Below are 12,933 nucleotides of genomic sequence, written 5' to 3'. Positions count from 1 at the left end.
GTGGTTAACTCCAATTTGAAATCAGGACTGTTAACTCCAAAATGTAAAACCTTGTACTCTTAGCTTCCTCATGGACAAAGTCCATTTTCTGTCTCAATCAACTTGATGTCCCATCTAGCATAGTACTTTCACATAATTGGTACTTAAGTAATATTAGCGTGTTTTTTTTAGAAAAAAGAAAACATGAATGAATGAAATGTAGTTTTAAGAAATTTAGTAAAGAGCAAACCTTGGTGTGTTTGTATGTGTGTGGTAAAGGGGAGGATTTCCATATTACATGTCACATTGAGAAGCTTGTACTTAATTCTTTAATCAGTGGTTTTTAGACTTTGAAATGCAGTGTCTCAAAATTTAAGAAGTATGAGCTTAACAACAGAGGGGACATAGCAGAATGTAGAATTAGTGAGCTGGGATATGGGTCAATGGAAAATAACTCAGACTGAAGCAGAGAAAAAAAGAGTAGAGTATAACAGACATATGAGACATACTCAAATAGTTTAATATTCATATAATTGAATTCCAAGAAGAAAAGAGATTGAGACAAAAACATGATTTGAAAAGTTGAGAATTTAGGGGCGCCTGGGTGGCGCAGTCGGTTAAGCGTCCAACTTCAGCCAGGTCACGATCTCGCGGTCCGTGAGTTCGAGCCCCGCGTCAGGCTCTGGGCTGATGGCTCGGAGCCTGGAGCCTGCTTCCGATTCTGTGTCTCCCTCTCTCTCTGCCCCTCCCCCGTTCATGCTCTGTCTCTCTCTGTCCCAAAAATAAATAAAAAAAATTAAAAAAAAAGTTGAAAAGTTGAGAATTTGGTTCAAACTGTTGAAAGATCAACCAAGAGATTCAAGAAACTCAAAACTCCAAGTAGGAAAAAAAAAGTAGGAAACCACATGCGAATGTGGAAAAACAGCTGATAAACAAGGACAAAGTCAATTAGAAAACGTTAAAAGTAGTTAGAGAAGAAAGGTACATTTCCTTGAAAAGAGCAACAGTATAACTGACAGCCACCGAAATGACTGAAATCAGAAAGCAATGGCATTTCATTTTTAAACTGCTTATAAAAATGAGCATAGAATTCTATATGTAGCAAAAATGTACTTCAAAAATGAAAATAAAGACATAGAATTTATTGCTAGCAGGCCTACTCTAAAAGAAATATTAAAAGGATTTCTTCAGGCAGGACCAAAATGAAACTGTATGGAAACAAAGATGCAGAGGGAATTGAAGGACCTATGAAAAGATACATAATGGGTAAATTCTACATGAATAAATATTGTATAAAACAATAATTGTCATGTCTTGAGTTGAAATCATTTGTACAACTTAAATGCGTGACAACAGGGGAGTGACATCACCAAGATGGTGGAGCAGGAGACCCAAGTCTCCATACCCCCACAAAGAACAATAACCAGACAGCTATCCACAAGTGAAAATAGCTCTGGAAGAGCTCAGGAGTCCACTTAAGAAGCCTCAGCAACACAGGTGCCCTGCTCCTGCACGCTGCCAGCCTGACTTCTGTCACTACTGTTCATGTGCCTGCAGCTAACCCCCGTAGCCATATGAGTGCACAGTGACAGCTGCCTGTGTACCAGGAGATGGTCCTGACCCCTGTCATAGGTTCTACACTGTCTCCTGCACTAGTGGTGAGCCTCTGCAGCTGTGCACCTATATGCTGCTTGCTTCAACTCTCATCATTGATCCCCACTGCTGTCTGTCTGTCAGCCCCTATAGGAGCAAGAGTGCACATCAAAAGCCTCACAGCTGCTAGGGCACCAGGAGCCGGCCCTGACCCAGTCACAGGCCTGTATCAACACGTATGCCTGCGGCTAGACCCTGCAGATGTATACCTGCACGCCAATGGCCCTGATTCCTTTCATTGAACCCTGCCGTCATGTGTGTACCTTTGGCTAGCCTCCGCAGTTATGCAAGGGCACACTAAACACCCTGGGACCCTCCAGATACTTATGTGTTCACAGTTGGTCCTGGCCTCTGAAATTGGCCTTGGCCCTTGCCACTGCTTGTATGCCTGCACCCGGCCCCTGCCACCACACAGGCACCTATAGCCAGTTCCCACAACTGATCATGTGCACGCCACCAGTTCTGCTCCCTTGCCTCTGGACTTGCAGGTTCCACTAAGGAACTCAACACCCATTGTAGCCACCACAGACACCTTGCACCTCTCACTGCAAAAGATCATACAGTTGTCAATGTGGAAAACAGCTGCCTGAGCTGATGAGACATCACCCCGCTGCCCAGCCCCAGAGGTACCACATGCCTCCACGCTTGGAGTCCCACACACTAGACCAAAGGCCACAGCATGCTCCAGCATGTCTTGACCTACAGATGAAGGTTTTTTCTTAGCTAAAGTCAGTCCATAAAGTCTGGAAGAAGTGATTGCTTCAAACGTATAGACACATACCACAAGGCTACATGGATTGCTGTGAGTCAGGGAAACATGACAACACCAAACTTCACAATAAACTTTCCATAACTGACCTCACAGAAATGGAGATCCACAAGTGTCCTAACAAAGAATTCAAAGTAATTGTTCTGAAGAAGCTCAGAGAAGCTCACAGAACTACAAAAGAACACAGATAGAAATTCTAACAATCAGGAAAACAAAAGAACAAAAGGAGAAGTTCAACAAAGAGAAAACATTAAAAAGACTAAACATTTTGGAGCTGAGGAATAAAATGAAAATTTTAAAATGCAAAAGAGAGCTTCAATAGCATACTCAGTCAAGCAGAAGGAAAAAAAAAATCAGCAAATTAGAAGATAGGCCATTTGAAATTACCCAGTCAGAGGACAAAAAAAGAATGAAGAAAGCCTACGGGACTATCAAACAACATTAAGTGAAACTATATTCACATTATAGGAATCCTAGAAAAAGAATAAAGAAAGGGGCAGAATGCTTGTTTAAAGAAATAATGGCTGAAAACTTCCCAGATCTGGGGAAAGATATGGGCATACAACTCTATGAAGCTCAAGGGTCCCCCAAGCAGTTTCAGCCCAATGGAGACTTCACTGAGATACATTATAATGAAGCTGACAAAAGAAAGGAAGCTTGTCACATACAAACCCTGCCCCCAGGTTCGAGGGAACCTCCCTATAAGGTATCAGCAGATTTCTCAGCAGCAACTCTGCAGATCAGGAAAGAGTGGGATGATATATTCAAAATGTTGAAAGAAAAAAACTGCCAACCAAAAATACTTTATCCAGCAGTTTTCCTTCAAAAATAAAGGCTAGATTGTTACATTCCTAGACAGACAAAAATGAAGGGTATTCACCACTACTAGACCTACCTTACAAGAAATACTGAATACCTCAAGTTGAAAGGAAAAGATAACTAGTGACATGAAGTCATATGAAAATATAAAACGTACTGGTAAAGGTAAATGTATAGTCAAATTCAGAATGCACTACTATTGTAATAGTGGTGTATGAATCACTTATAATTTTAGTGTAAAAGTTAAGGGACAAAAGTATTAGAAATAACTAGCTACAATAATTTGTTAATGGATACAAAATATAAAAAGATGCAAATTGTGACACCAAAAATATAAATTGAGAATAGACTGTTAAAAATATAAAATGTTTTATGTAAGCCTCATGGAAACCCAAAAGCAAAAACTTATAGTAGAAACATAAAAAGATGCAGAGAAGGGAGTCAAAGCTTATCACAATAGAAAATCATCAAATCACAAAGGGAAAAAGCAAGAGAGGAAGGAACAAAGGATCTATAAAACTTCCAGAAAATGGTGGTCAAAATGACAATAGTTGAGTCCTTACCTACCAATAATTACTTTAAACAAAAATGGACTCAATTGTCAAATCAAAAGATGTAGAGTGGCTGAATGCATAAAAAACAAGACCCGACTGTATGGTGCCTACAGGAGACTCACTTCAACTAAGGACACGTTTAGGCTGAAAATAAAGGGATGGGAAGAAAGGTACTCTGTGTAAATGGAAACCAAAAAGGAATAGTGAGAACCACACTATGTCAGACCAAATATAATTTAAGTCCAAAATGTAGTAAGAGACCAAGAAAGTCTCTTCTGACGACCTCTTCCGAAGGTCACTCCTGAACTACCAATAGGTCAAAGGTCATTATATAATGATAAAGGGGTTATCAGAGCAACTACATATATAATTATTAGCAGATCTAAAGGGAGAGAAAGAGAATACACTAATAGTAGAGGACTTCCATACCCCACTTTCAACAATGGATATATCATCCAGTCATTAAGCAAACTTTGAGCCTGAACTACTCATTAGACCAAATGGACCTAACAAACATGTGGAAAATTCCATGCAACAGGAACAGAATAAAATTCTTCTCAAGGGCTCATGGAGCATTCTTTAGGATAGATCATATGTTAGGCCACAAGTCTTAACAAATTTAAGAAGAATGAAATCATATCAGTGTCTTTTGACCACAATGGTATGACTAGAAATAAATAACAAGAGAAAATCTGGAAAATTCACAGATAGTGGAGATTTAACAACACATTCCTGAACTACCAATAGGTCAAAGGAGAAATCAAAAGTAAAATTAAAAAATATTTTGAGACATACAAAAATGGAAACATAAGATTCCAAAACTTGCAGGATGCATGAAAAGTAGTGCTAAGAAGAAAGTTTATAGCAATGAGTGCTGACATTAAGAAAAAATAAGGATCTCAAATAAACAACTTTATACCTCAAGGAACTAGAAAAAATGAGAACAACTATGCCCAAAGTTAGTAGAGAGGAAGAAATAACAAAGATCAGAGAATGAATAAATGAAATAAAGACTAGAAACACAGTAGAAACGATCAATAAAACTAAGAGTTGGTTTTTTGAAAAGATAAAATTGGCAAACTTTTAGCTAGACTAAGGATAAAAAAGAGGAGACTCAAATAAAATGACAAATGAAAAAGGAGACCTTACAACTGATGCCACAGAAATAAAACGGATTATAAGAATCTACTCTGAACAATTACATGCCAACAAACTGGATAGTGTAGAAGAAATGAATAAGTTCCTAGAAATCTACACTCTAACAAAACTGAATCATGAAGGAATAGAAAGTTCAAACAGACCAATAGCCACGGTGAGGATTGAGTAAGTAATCAAAAAACCTCCCAACAAAGAAAAGTCCAGGACCAGATGACCTCACCAGATGACCTTTAGTACCTTAAATACTAAATATTTAAAGAAGAATTAACACCAAACTTTCTCAAACTCTAACAAAATATTGAAGAGAAGGGAACACTTCCAAACTATATGAAACCAATACTATTCTGATAAAGCCACACAAAGACACCACAAGAAAACTACAGGCCATTGTCCCTAATGAATATAAATTAAAAAACCCTCAAGAAGATACTAGCAAACTGAATTCAGCAGCACATTAAAGGATCAAACACCATGACCATGGGATTTATTCCTGGGAAGCAAGGATGTTTCAACATCTGAAAATCAATTAATATAATATACTCATTAACAGAATGATGGATAAGTATCACACGATCATCTCAGTGGACACTGAAAAAGGATTTGACAAAATTCAACATCATTTCATGATAAAAACTCTCACCGAAGTAAGAATAGAAATAAATGACTTCAACATAACAAAGGTGATATATGACAAAGCCACAGCTAACATCATCCTCAACAATGAAAGGCTGAAAGCTTTTTCTCTAAGATCTGGAACAATACAAGAGTTCCTACTGTCACCGCTCCTATTCAAGGTAGCACTGGAAGTCCTAGCCAGAGCAATTAGGCAAGAAAAAGAAATAACATTCAAATTGAAAAGGAAAAAGTCAGAGTATCTCTGTTTGCAGTAACGTGATCTTATATATATAAAAATACAAAAGACTCTACTTAAAAAAACCGTTAAAACCAACAAATGAATGCAGTAAAGTTGCAGGATACAAAATCAACATAAAAAATTAGTTGCTTTTCTATATACTAACAACGAACTATCAGAAAAAAGATATTAAGAAAACAATCCAATTTTTAATAGCAACAAAAAGAATAAAATACTTCGGAATGAATTTAACCAAGGAAGTGAAAGATCCATATACTGAAAACTGTAAAACATTGATGAACAAAATGAAAGAACTCATAAATGGAAAGATATTCTGTGTTACAGATTGAAAGAATTAATAATGTTAAAATGTCTGTTCTACCCAAAGCAATCTACAGAATCAGTGCAATCCCTATGAAAATTCCAATGGCATTTTTCACAGAAATAGAAAAAAAATTCCTATAATTTGTATTGAGCCACAAAACACCCCCAAATGCCAAAACAATCTTGAGAAGCAACAAAGCTGGAGGCATCACCCTTCCTGACTTCAAACTATATTACAAAGTATAGCAATCAAAGCTGTATGATACTAGCATAAAAACAGACATTTTGAACAAAGATGCCAAGAAATACACAGTGGGGAAAGGAAGGATAGTTTCTTCAATGAATGGTGCTGGGAAAACTTGATAACCACATTCAAGAGAATGAGATTGGTCACTTATTTTGAACTATACACAAACATCAACTCAAAGTTAAAGACTTAAATGTAAGACCTGAAACTGTAAATCTCCCAGAAGAAAACATAGGGAAGACGTTCTTTGACATTGGTCTTAGCAGTCGTTTTTTTGGAATTGATACCAAAAGCACAGACAACAAAAGCAAAAATAAACAAGTGGGACTCCATCAAACTAAAAAGGGAAGCTAAGGAACCATTAACAAAATGAAAAGATAACATACAGAATGGGAGAAAATATTTGCAAACCATAGATCTGATAAGGTGTCAATATCCAAAATTAGAAGGAACTCCTACCACTTAATTGGAAAAAATCTGATTAAAAATAAACAAAGGATCTGAATGGACATTTTTCCAAATAAGGCATACAAATGGCTAACAGGTGCATGAAAAGGTATTCAACTTTTTCAATCATCAGGGAAATTCAAATCAAAACCACAAGGAAATAGCATCTCATACCTGCTAAGATGACTGTTATGAAAAAGACAAGAGATAACAAGCATTGGTGAGGATGTGGAGAAATGGGAATCCTTGTTCACTGTTGGTGGGAGCATAAATTGGTACATCCACTATGGAAGATAGTATGGAGGATCAACAAAACATTAAAAACAGAAATTAATTAAAAATTTAAAAATCATATGATCCAGCAATCCCCACCTCCGGGAATTTATATCCAAATGATATAAAATCACTCTCTCAAAGAGACATCTGCAGTCCCATTTTCACTGCATCATTATTCACAGCAGGCGAGATACAGAAACCATGTAGGTGAGTTCTGGGCTGCAAGTCCCTTCAGAGAGTTGCAGTGGATTGGTTGTGCACTGTCTGGTGTGAAGATAGCTTTCCTTTTCCCTTTGGGGACTGCGAGGTAAGGCCTTTGTAATTCTCTGGTTGGGCCTGAAAAATCACACAGGTTTTTTGCCACAAGTTGGATTCCTTAGTTTCCATTGTAAAATGGGGACTATAAATGACAGTATACATATAAAATGTTTAGGAAACACCTGACATGTAGTAAACTCTCAATAAGTGTCGGTATTGTTATTTTAATGTTACCATTATTATTATCTTTGACTTAAAACTCCTTGTTGTGATCTTGCATTCTGTAGTAAGAAATATATATATATTTGGTCTTTGTCCCCATTTCTGGCACAGAGCTTCTGTGCTTCCAATTCCAAACCCTTGGAATTTCCTGTGATGAGAATGATGAAGGGTTTTTTTGTTGTGTTAATGAGGTGACTTTTGGACTTAAGGATGTCAGTGGAGCCAACTAGGTGATTAGAGGGTTGGAATTTTCAGTCCCCCCTACTGATTTCCAGGGAGGGAGAGACGGGCTGTAGATTTTGTTCAATTACCAAGGACCAGTGCTTTAATTAATCATGCCTATGTCACAGAGCCTCCATAAAAACCCAAAAGGAATGAGTTCAGAGAGCTTTGGGGTTGTTGAACACATGGGGATTTGTGGAGATGACATGGTCAACACTACAGATGACATGACACTATATACAGAAAATGCTTAAAGAGCACCAAAAATCTAATAGAACTGATAAATGAATTCAGCAAAGTTGCAGGATATAAAATCAATATATAGAAAATCTGTTGCATTTTGAGATACATTGATAATTGATACATTGATAATGAAGTAGCAGGAAGAGAAATTAAGAAAACAGTCCCATTTACAATTGCACCAGAAAGAATAAAATACCTAGGAATAATCTTAACCAAGGAGTTTGAAAGACCTTTATGCCAAAAACTATAGAAACATCGATGAAAGCAATTAAAGATGACACAAACAAATGGAAAGACATGCCATGCTCAGATTGGGAGAACCAATATTGTTAAAAGGTCCATACTATCCAAAGCAATCTACAAATTTAATTCAATTCCTATCAAAATACCAACAACATTTTTCACAGAACTAGAACAAATAGTCCTAACATTTTTATGGAACCACAGACGCTAAATAGCCAAAGCAATCTTGAATAAGAAGAACAACACTGGAGATGTCACAATCCTAGATTTCAAGATATACTACAAAGCTATGATAATGCAAACACTATGGTACTGGCACAAAAAGAGACACACAGATGAATGGAACAGAATAGAGTCCAGAAATAAGCCCACATTTTTATGGTCAACTAATCTATGACAAAGGCAAAAATAAACAATGGGAAAAAAAACAGTCTCTTCAAATGGTATTGGGAAAACTGGACAGCTACATGCAAAAGAATGATACTTGACCATTTTCTTACACCATACACAAAAATAAACTCAAAATGGGCTAAAGACTTAAATGTGAGCTCTGAAGCCATAAAATTCTAGAAGAAAACACTGGCAGTGACTCTTGACATCAGCCGTGGAAACATTTTTCTAGATATGTCTTCTTTGGCAAGGGAAACAAAAGCAAAATTAAACTATTGAGACTATTCCAAAATAAAAATTTTTGTACAGTGAAGGAAACCATCAAAAAATGAAAAGATGACCTACTGAATGGGAGAAGATATTTGCAAATGATATATCCAATAAAGGGTTAATACCCAAAGTATATGAAGAACTTAACCAAAACATACAAATAATCCAATTAAGTATGGGCAGAGGAATGAACAGACATTTTTTCCAAAGAAGACATACAGATGGCCAACAGACACATGAAAAGGTGTTCAACATCACTAATCATCAGGAAAACGAAAGTCACAACAACAGTGAGATATTACTTCACACCTGTCAGAATAGCTCAAATCAAAAATACAAGAAATAACAAGTGTTGATCAGGATATGGAGGAAAAGGAAACCTTGTGCACTCTTGGTGGGAATGCGAGCTGATGCAGCCACTGTGGAAATAGTATGGAGGGTCCTCAAAAATTTAAAAATACAATTACCATACAGTCTAGTAATTCCACTACTGGGTATTTACCCAAAGAAAACAGAAACACTGTTTCAAAAAGATACGTGCATCCTTATGTTTATTGCAGCATTATTTACAATAGCCAAAGTATGGAAATAACCCAAGTGTCCATTGGTAGGTGAATAAAGAAGATGTGGTGCGTATATACAATGGAATATTACTTGGCCATAAGAAAGGATGAAATCTTGCCATTTGCAACAACATGGATGGATCTAGAGGGTACTATGCTAAGTGAAATAAGTCAGCGAAAGACAAATACCATATGATTTCTCTCGTGTGGAATTTTAAAAGCAAAAATGAACAAAGATAAAAGAGACCAAACATCAGACTCTTAACTATAGAGAACAAACTGGTGGTTGCCACTTGAGAGGTGGGTGAGGGGATGGATGAAACAGGTGAAGGGGATTAAGAATACACTTATTTTAATGAGCACTGAGTAATGTATAGAATTGTGGAATTATTGTATGCATGAAACTAATATAACAGGATGTTAATTATACTTGAAAAAGAAAAAACCCAAACGCACATGCCCTTTGACAAAGAAATTCTACTTCTAGGAATTTTTAAAATTCCTGAGATATATTTGCAAACTTGTATGTATGTGTATGCATGTGTGTGCACATGTACACAGTTGTTTACTTTGCCATTTTAGTAATGTCAAAAAAATGAGAACTGAATGGAATTGGTTAAATAAATTGCATGCTTCCATTCAGTGGTGTTCTACGTACCTGTACAAATGGAGGTTGCTCTCTATGCAGTGACATGGAAAGATATCAACATTTTTGTTCAGTCAGGAAAGCAAGATACAGGATATGTATGGTAAATTACCTTTTGTGGTAGAGACTGAAAAAATGTGAGTATGTTTTCCAGCGTGCTTACATTTGCATATATCTGGACAGCTGCATAGGAAACTTTGGGAGGCTAAGTAATGGCCACTATGGAATCTGGAATCTACGATGGCATTTCTATGGCAAAAGATGTGATTAAGTTAAGGAGATCATCTGGATTATGCAGGTGGGCTCTAAATGCCCTCACAAGCACATTTATAAGACAGAAGCAGAGAGTGATTATACACAGAAGAGGAGAAGGCTCTGTGGCCAGGGAGGCAGACATTGTAGTGAGGCAGCCACAAGTCAAGGGATGCCAGAAGCTGGAAGATGCAAGGAGCAGTTTCCTTTAGAGCCCTCTGGAGTGAGCGTGGCTCAGGCGACATCTTGATTTCCTCTCAGTGATACTGAGTTCAGACTTCTGGCCACCAGAACTTTGAGAAAATGAATTTCTGTTGTTTTAAGATCCTGAGTTTGTGGTACTGTGTTGCAGTAGCCATAAGAAAGTAGTTCAGAAACTAACAAAAGTAATTACTTCTTTGGAGAATTAGGTGATTGAAACACAGTGGTGGTAGCCAGATTTTTCATCAGTGATCTTTTTATAGTGTTTTGTTTTTTACAAGATGAATGCATTTATGTTTTCAAAATGTAAACTGTTAAAACATTAATCTCTCATTCAATTCAAAACTTTCCCCCTCTTCCCAGCTCTGGCCTGGCCCCCAGTTCTGCAGAGCAGCAGCAAGGAAGAGGAATAGGCTGCATTCTGGACCTTCCTGTGCTCTGCTGTCCTGGCCGGCGCCTGACACGGAGACTAGCGGGATAGAGCAGTCCCTCTGCATTGGTAGCTGTTGGTACCTCTGTCACAGAAGCACATCCTAAATGGAGGTTCGCTATTTCACAGCTTGTGTGTATGAGCTTTTTGGAGATCTTTCTGGAGGCCTCAGCAGTGCCACATTTCACGATCAAGGTGAGAAATGACTTCTTCTGACTTCTTTAACTCCTGGCTTTTGAATCTTGGGAAGCAGTATCTAGTATCTTTTCCCATACTGAACAGTGGATGCCTTCTCCTCTTAATATTTACACAAACAAAGGAATTCAGTAGATTTTGCAGAACAATGAAGATCAGTTGCAAGGTCACCACACACCACAGGCACTCCATTCAATGTCTGCCTTAACAGGCAATCTGTTACACAAGCAGTCACAAAGTTCTGCCATTTTGATTTCAAAGTATTTCTCAATTCCATTAATTTTCTTGGCCACTACCTTGTTCAGGCCACATCTTTCACTTGGATTATTCTGGCAGCTTCCTAACGCCACCCGCCTTTGTTACTGCACTCCAATCCACTCTCCAGATGGTAGCCAGAGTGCTCTTTCCAAACACAAATCAGATCACGTCACCTCTTTGTTTAAAACAAGTCCAGTGCTTCTCATTGCCCTCCTAGTGAACCCTTGACGTAATTTTACAAGACCTTCGTCATCTGGCCTCTACTTACTTCTCCAGCCTTATGTGATCTTCCCTTGCCTTCCCTGCCACCTACCTGTCCCTTTCCTTCACTCCTAGTCCTGTCCTCGTGTCTTCCCAAAACAGTTTCTTGCTACCCCCTTGACCTAGTTTGAAGGAGGAGAGAATGTCCCCATGACAAAGAAAAGAAAAATGCCAGGATGCCCTCATTTCTTCTCACTTTGAAAAATTGCATCTCTTCTTATTTTTCTAGTATTCTCCTAAATAAGCTGGAGGTAGCTGGTGGTCACTGAACCAGTCACTTAGATGACTAAGTCATCACCTGTCTTTATGATGACGAGGCACTAGACACCCGTGGACCTCAGCTCTTGGAGTTTCATGGGCCCCGAGCTGATTAAGAAAAGCCCCATTTAATATCACTTTAACTTAGTTTAACGTGGCCTGGTTATGTGACTATATAAATTTGTAGCAGACTAAAAGAGAACTGGAATAAACACCTTTTAAAATAACTAGGCTAAATAGATAATAAATTATATTAAATATTCTTATTCCCTGTTATGTTCATGTCATAGGTTATAACTATATGTCAGCTGTATAAGAGAGGGTTAATTTGTTAGCAGCATTTTCTGAACAAGTGTTTTAAAACATAATGAAAACAAGAAATTAGACACTTTTATTCCTGCTTTACTGGCCTTTATCAAGCTAATACCCTCACCATGGAACTTCACTTTCCATAAGATTTTTTTTTCTCTCTCTTTTAAGGATTTTCTGTAATTGAGACACATAACTTATTACTGAACTGTGGTATGATTGTAGTGTATTTCAACTACATTTATGTAGTAGTTTCTTACCTAAAAATAATATTTCAGTCATTGTAGACATGATGAAGTTTTGAGAATCAAAGCTGCTTATGGTAAAATATCCTAATTTTCTATATCTCCTTTATTCTTTGTAGTAAGAAGAGAAAGTTATAGTAGACCAAACTTACTATGACACCTTTAGTAATGCAATGAATAGAATATTTTAGACACTCTGAATATATATCTAAAATCCATGATTGGGACGCCTGGGTGGCTCAGTCGGGTAGGCATCCAACTTTGGCTCAGGTCATGATCTCACAGCTCTTGAGTTTGAGCCCCGCGTCGGGCTCTGTGCTGACAGCTCAGTGCCTGGAGCCTGCTTCGGATTCTGTGTCTCCCTCTCTCTCTGCCCCTTCCCTGCTCA

At 37.7% G+C, this 12,933-nt stretch overlaps 1 protein-coding gene across 1 annotated transcript in view; it reads left to right on the top strand.

Moving 5' to 3' along the window:
• Positions 1–11,306, top strand: part of FANCB (FA complementation group B) — a 50,860-nt gene extending 39,554 nt beyond the window's left edge. The window contains exon 10 of the mRNA XM_058714181.1: positions 10,953–11,306. Within this exon, the coding sequence (XP_058570164.1) occupies positions 10,953–11,126 (174 nt within the window). The 3' untranslated portion in view covers positions 11,127–11,306. The remainder of the gene's footprint in view (positions 1–10,952) is intronic.
• Positions 11,307–12,933: the final 1,627 nt, after the last annotated feature.

Source organism: Neofelis nebulosa, chromosome X (genome assembly GCF_028018385.1).
Source record: "Neofelis nebulosa isolate mNeoNeb1 chromosome X, mNeoNeb1.pri, whole genome shotgun sequence".
Lineage (NCBI taxonomy): Eukaryota > Metazoa > Chordata > Mammalia > Carnivora > Felidae > Neofelis > Neofelis nebulosa.
This window is presented reverse-complemented; position numbering and strand designations above follow the sequence as displayed.